At 34.8% G+C, this 14,254-nt stretch overlaps 1 protein-coding gene across 4 annotated transcripts in view; it reads right to left on the reverse strand.

Annotated features, from left to right (window-relative positions):
- The window catches only part of LOC150103085 (Fanconi anemia core complex-associated protein 24-like), an 81,156-nt gene that overhangs the window by 49,610 nt on the left and 17,292 nt on the right, over positions 1 to 14,254 (reverse strand). For 3 of the 4 annotated variants that reach the window (XM_090397841.1, XM_090397838.1, XM_090397840.1), the window contains exon 2: positions 10,740 to 10,879. The exons of the other annotated variant lie outside the window; for it this stretch is intronic. In XM_090397841.1, the coding sequence (XP_090253967.1) occupies positions 10,740 to 10,862 (123 nt within the window). In that variant the 5' untranslated portion in view covers positions 10,863 to 10,879. The remainder of the gene's footprint in view (positions 1 to 10,739; positions 10,880 to 14,254) is intronic. 4 annotated transcript variants of the gene reach the window in all.

The raw sequence follows: 14,254 nt of genomic DNA on the forward strand, positions 1-14,254 counted from the left end.
ATAAATAAACTGTATAATATACCCTTAAAGAGTGGACAGGATAATATGATAACACAACATAATTAAGAGTTCAGTATTTATTGCCTCTTATTGGCAATTTTCTAACTGTTGTTTAAGCTGTTGTTTGTGAAGTTCCCAATTTCGTAATCTTCTAAGCCACTACTAACAGCATCATCAATACACCCAAACCTCTGTTGTCTTCTGGGTATTTTCCATGCCATCAAATATCTGTTCTGCTAACCTTTTTCATTCTCTTTAAGCGACCATATCACTTCAGATTAGATCTGCTCAAGTTGATCTTGACATTGTTAGGATTCAAGACTATTTCACTGTTTTTTAATATTATTTTGCCATTAATGCCATCTGTTCACTCCCAATTTTCTCAGAACTTTTATCTGTGATATCCGGTCAGTGATCAATTATTTCCAACCAACTCTCAGATTGATAAGTCAAAATTGCTTTGAACACCATCTTACACACATAGCCAATTTAGTGCGTTGGCTAAATTTCATATAAATTTATTCAGTTAGCTCCCCACCATACTAGCCTTGCTTATTCTATTGTCAATTTACATATTTAAATTTGTCATCTTTACTAAAAATGTTATGCCTAAATAGCTGAAACTATAAAAATAACTTCTGCTATAAAATGCATTTTAGTTTTTGCTACTGAGAAATGTAGATTACGTTTTACAGTTCTTTAGCTGCTCTTAAGCAGTTATTCAATTAAGTTAAAGAGTCCTGAAGATTTGCACCACATTTAGTTAAGAATATAAAATCACCTGCATATCTGATTTAATCTCATTTTCATTTATAACGTGATCCATATAGATGATAAATAATAGTGGAGGTAGCATGATACAAAAGATGTAAAGTAAGTGTTCATGCTATTTTTCATCATCATCATTTTTTATATTTTTCATATATCTTCAATTCTAACAGCTGACAAATAACTAAGTATTGGCTATATATTGCTCTATATGAGTCACATTTATAGCATATAACTGAAGTTTTGAGAAAAGCTTTTTTCTCTTAGCACCTTAGCACTTGCCTTTTCCATATCTACAAAACTTAAATTTCCTTATATTCTCATGATTTTTTGCCTTAAAGTAAAAATCTAATCCTGACAGTGACTATATGGAATGAAACTAATCCCCCCCCGCCTTTCACGTTTCTTTTCTGCTATTTTTTTAACCTCTCCTCAAATATGCTTGTACAAATTTTACTTAAGATTCAGTAAAGAAATACAAGAGTTTTGATTAATGCGTCGTTAACCCTGCGGAGCTCGCAACTGATCTGATAGATGCATGCAAAATGCTGATCTGATAGATACATGCAAAATGTTTAATATAAATATTCTTACATAATTCAGTGTATAGCTTGGAGGTCATGAGTAGCTGTGCATTCATATGTTACGAGTGATATTCCGCACTGTTTTTTGCTGTCAGTTTGGTTTAACACATGTTATGTAAAGGTTTGTGATATTTGACAGTAAATTGTATCTGAGAAATACCATGACCTCCGATGAGTATAGTATGGTTTAGTTATTTTTTTTTTTATTCTTTGTTCAATAATTTCTAGATTGTAACTAAAAATAAATAAACCATCATGTATTACTGAAATAGAGAGCCAAAGGCTTATTTATCATACATGTCCTTATTAAACATTTACTTTACATTCATTTTTTATCTTTCCTAAAAGAGTACCATATAAAACGAATTATTAATACAGTAATCGATCATGGACAAATTGTAATTTTACCATTGATTATTAGATTTGATTAATGCAATTTTGATATACACGGTAACATCGAGGGATACCTATATTTTAAAAAATATCGCTATCTTTAACAATTTTTACCTTGACATTGTATTGTTAGTTTGAAAAAATGTACATAAAATATATTCAACATTATTTCCCATTGTTGAGAAGAATAAAATAAAATGTCAGCTTTATAAAGAAGTAACCAGTTATTTAACAAGAAACCACAAGGAATAACTAAGTGCACTTTACTACTCAGCTGCCAGTAACATACTGAATATAACCAAACTCTCTGTACTATTGAAGGCCTGCATGCCTTTCTTTCCCAAAGTGATCAGGGAAGGAAAAAATAGCTGGAGTATTCAATACTAAACGTTATGACTGAATTGGTTGCCATTCAAGAAATATAAGTAGAATGATTACAAATCAAAATGGGAAAATTGGACATTAAGACTTATTTGTGCTTATCAGGGGTGTATATTCAGGACATGCTAGGTATGTACCACATACCTAGGAAATTTCCCACATATTTCAGCTTGGTCTATGCTTGGTCATACCCGTTAAAAATGCATGTCGATTAATCATCACATCATGTAGGTATACTGCATTTCTCTTGCTTCATATATAACTAGTGAATGTGTGCTTCAATAGAAACACTCATCTTATCTAATTTATATTCACACTATGAATGTCATGATATTTGTAACATTTCAAGACAATTTAAAATTAATAACTGCTCAAAAATTATTTCTTCACGAACTTCCGGTGTGTGGCACACATCTAGTATGCCCTGAATATACACCCCTGCTAAGCACAAATAAGTCTTATTGTCCAATTTTCCCATTTTGAAATTTGTAATCATTCTACTTAAGTTTCTTGAATGGCAAGCAATTCTATCATGTTTAATATTGAATCGTCTAGCTATTCCTTCCTTTCCCTGATCCTTATTGTCTAAATGTAACATCTCAGTTATTATATTTAGCAGTATTTCATCTGTTTCAGTCTTTTTCATTTCACTATCACCATATGGTAATATGGCATATCTCTAAACCTTCTGTGGCTTTCTACTTATTTATCATGGATACTTCTTATGTTGATAGCCTACCTTCAATTCTACTGAGGTGGAGTTTATTGCGGTAACCAGTCACTGTTTGCCCTGCTTCTTTAGCGAACACAGAGAGATCTTGTTCAATTGTATAATGCTCCAACTGGCATGATCTTACATCACACTGTACTAGCATCTCTTCCTTCTAGCCCTTTTCATAATCACTGAATATTTGTAGAGAATATATGATTTATCTAAGTCTCAAGCTGCCATCCCATCTTTGTTTGATCAGTATCCAGGTGGATACCTAATAATAGAGTACACCACAGAAAAGATGATGATTAAACTTAAGTCAGAAGTATTAGTTCTCTGCATTCTTTACAGGCTATATGGAGGTCTCCTTACCGTTATCTCCATGAAAAAAAAAAAAAAAAAATCAACAACAGATTGTAATATGAAATGCCTACAGGACAAATAACATCCATATTACACACTGTGGAAGAGACCCAGATCACTAAAGTTTGAAAGGAAAAGCTGGTTGTGTTGTGAAAATTAAGAATCATCAAGGAAGGATATTTTGCTATTAGTCAAGTTGGATTGGAGAAAAATCATCTTTTAAAGAGTGGCTTTCAAGCCCATTGTGACTATACAAGCTCTGTTACATTCACCTAACAATCACAACCCTTTCAACAAACATCCTGGAGTTCACAATATTCCATTTCTTGTGACCTTGCTTACATAGGACAAGCATCTAGAAGTTTGGAAATTAGGCAAAAAGAGCATACTGGAGAAGTTAATAACAACAGAGAAGGTAGAGGCCTAGCTTTCCACTTCTCCCACACTCACCACAATACTGAATGGGACAAGAGCTCCATGACTTACCTAGAACACAACTTCAGTGCTTGCAACATCAAAGAAGCTACAGTAGTTATCCACTCACAAGGCACACTCAACAGAAACCAAGGAATGATTTTGTGTGATATTTAGAAGTCATTTATTAGATCTTTCCACACATCAGACTTGAACTTTTCTGCCAACTATCATGCAAACCTACTGAACAACGACTAACCTGTCCCAGTTTCCATGCTCCAGTTTTTTTTTTTTTTTTTTTTTTTTTTGCACTTTTATGTAACAGTTCCTATATGTTCGGTTTTTAGTTATGCAATGGTTCCTGTTTACCACTTGTATTTTTTTGTTCTTCCTAACCCAGAAGAAGCCACTAGCATATGTGGCAAAACTAGTTGGTTTAACTTTCTATATTATCATGACCTATTAAACCAAGGATTAGTTATCACTGTCACAAGAGAATAAAGTTTTGGAGATGATGGTACTAAAATGGAACTAATAAAGAACATACAGAAAAGAAATAAAGATATCACAGTTATCTCCATGGGAGTATCTATCACATATTACCTATATGTGATAGATACTAATGAGGGATGAAAGTCTTCAAAATGATTAATTAGAGAAAAGAAATGAAGGAGCAATGTAGAACTATGTAGAGAAAAGCTCAAGACAGAAATATATGGAGATCCATAATGACCCACCTCCTGGATGGAGATGACACCTGACAGGACATTTCAGTTTTAACTCTATTTATGAAAATAATTATCCCCACCCCCCTCAAGCACTGAGATTAGACTGATTCCCCTTCAATTTTCACATTTAGAGAATGCATTTCTTGGGTATTAAGATTATTATTATTTCCTGCCATTCTTTGAGTAGCATTTTCATTCTCCAGCACTTGAGTAAAGATCACCTGCAACTGATGATCGGAAATTTCTTTGTCTTAAGCATTCCTGTTGTTAAGTTATCACTGCTGTTGGCCTTTCCATTTATCTTCTCTACTAGATTCATTATTTCTAATACTGTAATAAAATCAACAGAGTCATTCCTTGCAGGTTATATGGAGGAGACATCTATATAATATGTAAGGAATGTAGGGAAAAGACTCGAGTTTCTGACATTAGGTCAGATGGTAGAAATATCCACCTAAATAATGAATGAGTGAGGATGAGCTATTAAGTCAATACCAAACATGAGAGATCAAACCTATAAGAGTGCTGTGTGTATGTGGGGGGGGGCAAGCAGTTAAGGAGAAAGAAGGAATCTATTAACAAGTTTCTCGAGAAGCTGGGGAAAACAGCCTTAATAAGAGCAGCAGAGGGAAGAATGAAGCAGATAAACTGGTTGAATATACCTGGAATCCAACTGTGTATAAATGTGGAGCAGTAGCTGCTTGCATTCAACATGACCTGAGTAAAGAGGAATTGCAGTCTGTTCTTCTGCAAGAAAGTATCCATAAAATACCTCTAATACTCATAAAAGTAGCACAATGCAGAAATCATGAGTGTGTGTACAGAGGAGGGAGAGCAATCTCCCTCCTCTGTACACAAGCAATAATTCCCAAGGAGGATCTAGGTATTCCACCCAGAAATGTGAGAACCACATTGCTAGGTCAGCAAGAGCTGGGATCCATAAAACACTAGGAGCTAAGCATGATAAAAGAAACATTCTGAAGCAAAAAAAGAAGACCATCACCTCAGAGGCAATGGTACAGAAGACACATGTTAGGACAAGCTAGATGCAAAAATTAGTTCAAGTGAAAAGATGATCCTGATCGGAAACTATAACACCCTCAAAAGGAAGAGGGAGTAAAGCAGAGCACATGCAGCAATAAGACAGAATTATGTCTCAACAGCACTGACATTTACTGGATTATCCTCCCTCCACATGAGAAAGGAGGAGACTAACATCCAAGATGCTGGCCATATATCCCAAAGTCCAAATCACTTGAGCACTACAAATGCTTTTTGAAGAAAGAAGAGGAAATAAAGAGCACTATCACAGAGGAAACAATGGACAGCTTAAAGAATTGAAGCTAAAGAGAGAAGGTCATTAATGCAGAGGATAAGGAGCATGGGTGAGAACACAGAGCCTCAGAATACTCCAGCACTGCTAAAAGGAGACCATCCTCCATGATGTGCAATGAATGACTGGAGAGGAACTGGCAATCCAGTCACAAAGCACAGAAGAGACCACAAGATGGCAGCCCAGCAAGATCTCAATGACAGCAACAATAAATACTAGGAGTGACAACATAAATTTCTCCAAATTTTCTTATGGCTTGAGTGCAAAGGTAGGCAATAGAGCCTGTGATCCCTAACTTTGAGACTCTAGGCAGTAGAGAAGCTAGCCTAGAGTCTCAAAGTTAGGGATCATATGTTGTTTGACATAGCACTGGAGTATCATCTTATTTAGGAAAATAAGATGATACTCCAATGCTATGTCAAACAACACTATAGCAAACTATCCACTAGCAAACTCATATGGACCACAAGCTACTCTTGTGGTCCATATGAGTTTACTATAGTATGAATTGATTGGATTATCAATTTGAAATACTTTGTTCATACACATCTGAACAATGAAATAGTGCAACAGATATTCTTAAGGATTTAAGATATTGAATTTTAATAAAAGTCATCCAGCCAGAGTCCAGGAAATAACTTGCACGTGAATGTAAGGTTATAGAAGATTATGCAAAATGTACTTAAAAATAGAACGGCAAAATTGACATACAGCTCGGCAGACAGGTTCTTAAACTACTTTTGAAATCCAGTACCTCGTGTTTGAAACACTTTTTTTTTTTGCATAGTTTAAGAGCAGTGTTCTTCCCAGTGGCGTATTTAGGTATAGGTCCAAGCCTAGAGCGGCAAATTTTGAGGGGTGGTGAAAATTTCCAGGCTCTCATTTTTGCAATTATAACATGTTCCTTATATGCAGCATCTACTCACAAGTAGAAAAATATTTTTCTTTTCCTCATTGTAAGTTTAGTCTGCAAATATATTGGCATGTAATCAGATTCTGCATAACTATACAGACCGAGACATGTGCACTGAAAGCTACTGTATTGTTGTCGGTAACTTGACACAAAAGCAATAGGAATTAGTGAATTTGATCCCTTCCTTGCTGAGCACGTTGCAAAAGGCTGGAAAAAAAAGGAAATGATTTCGTTTCCTATCTTTCCTTTGACACGTATGGGGAATTTATTAAAATAATAGGCGAGAAAGTAATCAGAATTTATTGTGGAAGAACTTAAAATAGCTAACTACTATTCCATAAGTGTTGACTCAACACCAGCCTCGTCTCATGTTGATCAGCTGTTCTTCATTGCACGATATGTGAAAGAACATGGAACTCCTGTGGAGCGTTTCATTCCTAATGTAAGTCACAAATCTGAAGAGTTACGAGACGTGTTTTTGACTTCACTAAACGAGCTTGGAATTGATGTAGCAAATTGCAGAGGTCAGGCATATGATAATGCTAGTAACATGTCAGGCAAGTACACAGGACTGCAAGCAAGAATTCTTGAAATAAATCCATTGGCAGAATTCACACCGTGCGCTGGACATTCTCTGTCTCTAATAAACTGTACGTATTTTTCACATCTTCAACACATTGGCGGAGTGTTCTAAGAAAGCACCTGGAAACTTCTGCAAAAGTAATCAAACATCCTTTGCCTACTCGTTGGTCAGCTCGTGATGATGCTTGTCAGAGTCTTCATGAGGAATGGACGGAAATAATTTCCACTTTGTCCGAAATTGAAAATGACACTACTCAGAAGAAAGTTATGAGATATGAAGCAAGTGGGATTCAACGGTAACTTCAGTCAATGGAGGTTGAGATCATAACCTGCCTATGGGTAGGTCACGAGGGGCGGCACTTTCTGCGGCCCTAGGGGTGGGAAATACCTAAATACGCCACTGGTTCTCCCCAGAAATTTTTACCAGCTGGGTAGAATGAAGCATAGCTGGGCATACAAACATTTTGAATGAGTTAAGAAAGACCCTTCTTCATAACAAATTAAAATAGTAATTTTATTAGAAATGACTTCAAACGAGGATAATATTTTATATAGCAAATATAACAAACAAGACTAGGATCTTTCTTATTTTCTCATTAAGTAATGAAAAACCTTGTAATGCTCACAGCTTAAAATTCTATAATTAATTCTTCTCCTCTTCTTAGAAGCCCAGTTGTCAGCAGCTTTTTTGTAATTAAAATCTGCTGGATCTGGTCCCTGCATTGAAATCAGCATCAGATTATTTAGTGTTCTGACTGATGAGATTCCTAATACAGGTTTTTATCCTTTTTAATGCAGAGAAACCACTTTCACATTCAGCTGTGCTCACAGGCATGGCCAATCCAACAGCAGCTAGTTTTGCTAAATTTGGAAAAGACTCGGAGCTCAGATGTTGTTGCTATTTCAGTAGTATTTGTCTTGGATCTAGATTTTTGTATAACTGTCCATTAATCATTTTTGATGCAACTGCCCATTCTAGTTTAGTACTTTCATAGTTTAAAACTGCAGGACTTCCATTTCTAGAATAATAATCAAAAAGAATCTCAGAAGCCTTAAGTTGATCATGACTTTCTGCATTGAAAAGTAGGAAATGGTTGGCATATCTGGAAATCTTGCTTCTAGGTGTTTAATAACTGTGCCTATGTATTTATCATATATTGTAGTCTTAAACATAATAACATTGGAATCTGAATAATCAATGTGAAGGTCTGACCGTTCACCTGAAAGATGCTGATGAAGATTTTGAAAATGACTGCCAGGAGTGTCTTTCAATTTCATGATGGATAGTTTTCTGGCTTCTAAGACTGGCTCTATTTCAGTTAAGTCAACATCTTGCCTTTGCCATGATCTAGACAAGTTAGATAAATGCGGTAACACATCTGAAAGCATCATTAGTGAAGCTACGAAATTGTATGTTCTCATATATTTACTTAAACCTTCAGCTGTGATATCATTTTGTTCGGTGGCCTCTCTTTCCAATGCAGCTATAACACTCACCATGCATTCTCTTAGAGGCTGTATTGCAGAATCATGAGAAAGCCATCTAGTGTAACTAGCCATTTTAAGTTTAATCTGAGGACTGTTCAGTATATTTTGGATGTGGGTTAAACCAGCCATCCTGACTGAGGAATTTTGGAAGAAGAAAAACAATTGCCTTAAGATATCATTAAACATGACTAAATAAGGCACTTCAGCAGCTGCTTAGGCACTAGCAAGAGCCACTCGGTGGTTTACACAATGACAGTTGACCATGAGTCCATCTGTTTTATCTTTGAGCAGCTTTGCAACTCCATTTTCTTTCCAATTATGACAGCTGCTCCATCAGATTCTAGGCCTACCAGATTACAAGCTTTTAAGCCTAGACTGTCAAGGGTCTCAATTACTTTGTTAGTTATAGTCTCAGCTTTGACATCAATGATATTGCAAATTGATAAAAAACTAACCCTGACCTTTTTTCTAAGTTAATGTACACAATCAGCTGTTTTAAAAATGAGATGTCGGTAATTTCATCACATAAAACACTGAAATAATCTGCAGAATGTATATTTTTCAGTATTTCAGATCTAATTTTTGATACTAAAATATCAATCAACTCTTGCATTATTCTTTCTGAGGTATAATGTGCATTTTTACCAACGTTAAGATGTTCTAAGTAGGAACAGCCCATAGCCTTGCAATGTTCAAGCAATTTTTTAAATAAAGTAGTATGTGGTAACTCATTTTTCGCTAACCAATACATAGATCTTAAAGCTCCCAGAAAACCATCTCTCTGCAAGTTATTCAAAATAATATTTCAATTTGCCACATTTCCAGTTTCTTCTAGTATATGTTTTTCAATTATATCTGAACAAGAATCAGTGTATAACTTGCTTTGTTCATGGTCAACCAAGCTTTCATTTTGAAGTCTTGTGCATGGCATAGTTACCCAAGTTACTTCCTTGTTTGTGGGTCGTCTCTTTCTGTATTTCATACATTCCATTATCTTTCACCACTAACCAATGGAATTTTTTAAACAACTCACTGTTAATACTCTATAAGAGGTGTTTAGACATACATTTTACATTTGAAAGACTCTGCAGAAATCGACGATACTGTTGTTGATTTGGTGTATTCACTACTATGCTTATCGGTTTCATCTTTCTTAAAATAACTTAAGAGTGTGGTTTTCTGATTTGACTTTTTACTCATTAGGGAGAATTTAATAAATAGAAAATATCATTGCTATTAAATTAACCAGAACAAATCACTGAATTGTACACTGACAGTAATACCCGAGACACATAACACGTGTTATGTCGCAATTTTACTATCTATAAGTATTAATTACTAGGAATGGGAATTGGTATCACTAGAGACTGACGTCATAGTCCTCGAGAGTTTCGAGAATTCCCCAAGATCACAACTATGTTTGATGCGCAGGCCTATTTTCTTTTACAAAATAAAATATTAAATACTTGACTCACGATCTTCCGACAAAAACCATTATTAAGAAAAATAAATGTAGATTTTTAACATTGATTTTTGCCTTCGATTCAGATTCGCTCAATTTTCACAATGTATTTCTTTCAAACATCAAAATTATGTCTCTTTCATAAAAGATCTTCTTTGTAACCAATACTGTTGTATTCGAGATTCCCATTTTTGTCTTCTTCCGCATACGGATTGGTGTGCATCAAAGTGAATATCTGAAGCTCTCGAGATTGGCTTGAAAATGCAAGAAATTGAGCTGGTCTCATGAGTATCGAGAGTCTGGTTCGATTTCTCATCACTATTAATTAAACAATGTCTTAAATTATTTTCCCATTCTTGCTCATTATTTATCCATGTCAATTCACAACATTAATTAGCTGGGCGGTCAGTAAAACCAACTGGGCGGTTTGCCCATTCTAAAGGTCCTGGGGAGAACATAGAAGAGAATGGCAGTGTAATATGCTAAGTACTTTTATAAGACAGAATAGATTTTGCCCAGGTCATCATGCAGGTTTAAAAAATTTTCAAAATTAGTCTTAAGACATGTCATGTAATATTATTAAACAGTGATTAAGTGTATGAAAAAAAAAAGTCTCACCTTACACAACCTCGCAAGTCTTTTACGATAGTCATCTCCAGCTATAATATCTCCTTCAGTAATATATACAACTGCGGTTCTATTAGCAGGATGAAAATCAACTATTCCCAATGATCCTGACATTATAATTTGAACATGTCCTATTCATAACAACATACAGACTTCAGCAACATACACATAATAATAATGTGTGTATTAACTAAATATTTTCTGATCCAGAGAAATTTGCATTAAGTTTTGTTGACAAGAAATTATATTATTGTTTTAATCCTTACCCAAGTGTAAGCATACAAAGTTTGCATGAAGTATCTTCATGACTAGTCTAACTTGTATACAGAGGCTGTTGATTTCATATCAATTGCCTTGGTATCCAATAACGCAAAGCATACTCCCTTTTGGATGTGCATTATAAGAAGAATCGCTACTCAAACCAGTTTTGACCCTTGCGGTTTATCAGTAGGATGTAGACAGGAAGATACTAAGATTGAATCAATACAAGTCTTATATTTTCCATATACAAGCAGTAAAACAGTGTATCGTCATGTTACTAAAATATTCTGGACCAGAGAAAGTTGTAAGTTTTTTCACTTGGTTAATACTTCAATAGATCAGATGAAGATCAGAGATCTTTGGCTCTTTTGGGATACTGCTTTCTTTGCACCCAAATATATGCAGGATGTTGGATCATGAATGAAAAGATTTCTTTTAAGAAATGATTTATTCAGGATTCAACAAGTTTTAGCTAAACAACAACAAAAATGCTTGTACGTAGGTAAAGATACAAATTGCTTAATGAATCATATGCTAGTACTATTTTATGTAATATTACTTAAGGGTAAACGATGTCAATTTTGTAAGAATTTATAATGGAGGAAGTATTCTTTGTAAGATATATGTTATGGCATGAAACAGAAGTTCAAAGTCCACTAACGAAAACTTCGGGTGAATTGCATAGGCTATGGCAAATTGTATAGATGCGGAGTGGCATGTGCATGGGGTTTTCCAGGAAGATGCGAATTGAAAACACGAGACAAGCGCAAAAGAGGGTGCCAGGCAAAAAGGTATAGTAGTGAAGAGGGCACCAAACCTCTTAAAAGGGGTTTGCCACCCTTTTAAGAGGATTGTCTTTCGTTCTTTTCGTCTGATTTGCTTTGGATTTTCTTGTGAAGTCGGAATAAGTTTGAGTTCAGGATCGTATCGATAGCATGTAGCCATTAGCTGCCATCGGTTCACGATGTTGTACGGAAGGAACAGACGAGGAGATAATCAGTAGCCTTCAGAGTAAGTGTGAAGGCACTGGCCGACATATACATCCACGTGGATTGATCCTAGCCATGCTGTTTCTAGTCCGCGATGGGAAAGAAAGGCAGAACAATGAAGTCCAAGCCTTGCCTGTGAGACAATCGTCTAGAAGAAGACCGAACATTCCGTGGGATGAAGTAAGGATAAGATGACAGAATGAATATACTTCCAGAAATATGGTAATATAAAACCTTTTGTAATTCTTTGTTAAGAAAGAGAGGAATATTGTAATATAGAAGAAAAGAGATGTTATGTTTCATTACTTTATACTTGCAGGGAAAAGGACTATAGCGAATATTAGATAGCAGTGTCTTAAGTCTTAGGGCTATTTCTCAAGTAATTATTTGAGTGAATTGTAGAGTAATGATCTATTAAGTTATCGATGTGATTGTTTTGAGAGTATGTGTAGACTAGTAAGGATATTTAGAAGATAACAAAATTTTGTGCTGTGAAATTAACCTATGATTGGATATGTTGTGCGAATTACTGTTGCTACGTTTAACTTTATAACTTAGTTTAATATAACTAAAATCTACTATTAAAAACTAAAGTTGTTATTTAAACATGGTAGTTGTCTCCATAATTTTCAAAAATGCATTCGGATCACCATGTAAGCTTAAAAGAAAGGATTTACAACTTAGGATACCTCTATTCCAATTGAGTATGTTCTTGTAAATGTGTATTCTTAGGAATTTAATAAATGTATCTTGGATATCTTAACCTGTTTTGTGCCTTATATTGAATCCAATGCACTGCTTGCTAATATCTGAATCTGAGCAGGAAAGAATAATATGACAGAGACCACGACTGCAAACTAAAGTATTTTAAGAGAGAGATAAAATTGAGATAAAGAGTAATTAATAGACTGATTTACTTAATATATTTTCTGAAGGTTACTCCTTGGTTAAGAGGAATTTCTAACCCAGGGATCTGGCTGGCACAGCTTGATCAAATAAATATTGCCAGAACCTGATTAGGAGGGAACTCTAGACCATTATTGCTGAGGATAGGACTCAATTCAGAAGTCTACCCTTTGTTAATTATTTAATATACTTCATCATTCTAAGAATCATCCAATTATGTGGATAGATTTAACTGTAGATAAGAGAGTAAAGAGTTCTGATAGTCTCGTGTGTATAGACCATAAAAATATATAGTTAAAGTAATAACACTACACAGTGACAATCTAAGATAAGTGATACAAATAAGAGAACACAATAAAGTATAAATTAAAGAAATGCAATGATATAACAAGGGAAAGCAGTATCCCAGAGGTATCGTGGACAATCTATTCAGGATTTGAACAGACTGAGGGTGAAGTTCTGACATGTATCCTCAAGGGGTGTATAGGATATGATAATACTACATGAAAAACTTACATCATTACTAATTTCCTATCTACAATTTTCCTCCAAATCAATCTGTTACCCGTCAAGACTCCAACATTACTGGATCTTATATTTCTATCTTCCAAGGCACTTTTTACTGTATTAATCCACCTATATCTTGGTCTTCCTCTGGATCTTTTTTCCTGCCAACTTGGCAAACACTTGTTTTGCTATGTACATATTATGTATATATTAATGAAGGCGAAACAGTATTGTGAGGGTGAAATTCTGTGACAAGAAAGTAAAATTCAGGAGACAACAGAAGAACGAAACCAGTTACTGTTCCATGAAGACCTGACCAGACTGTGCAAAGACAGTCATTGGTTTTTGGAATGAGAGGTGAAACTGGAAAGAACTTTTCACAGTTAAGTAGCTATGGTAATATGAGATCTTTGGAATGTTGATTCATATTGAAGTTTCTGGAATAAACTATGTAGAGACAGGAATAAAATAACCAATTTAATAAATAAATTAAATTACTTAAATAAAGAGCCAATAGGCTTCACTTTGGCAATGTAACATTATTTAAATTAAGGGGATATAAAATTCCACATTATTTCAAAGCCGAATAAGAAACTCAAAGATAGGAATCAAAGAGTTTCATGCCAAATATAGCCAACTATAAAAAGTTTTGGCGAATTGTAGTGTAAGCTAAAACACATAGTTCAAAACTAGGGCAACTCGCAGCAAAGGTGGGTAAAGTTCTGATCATTATTCTTAGTATTTCCCATAATGTAAAACACATCTCCTAGGAGATGTATGATGTAGTTTTATAGTTTGCTTTATTCAGCATGAAACTCTTTGATTCCTATCTTTGAGTTTCTT

This window comes from Typopeltis vanoorti, chromosome 9 (genome assembly GCF_054136105.1).
Source record: "Typopeltis vanoorti isolate ZY-2024b chromosome 9, IOZ_Tvanoo_1.0, whole genome shotgun sequence".
NCBI classification, from domain to species: domain Eukaryota; kingdom Metazoa; phylum Arthropoda; class Arachnida; order Uropygi; family Thelyphonidae; genus Typopeltis; species Typopeltis vanoorti.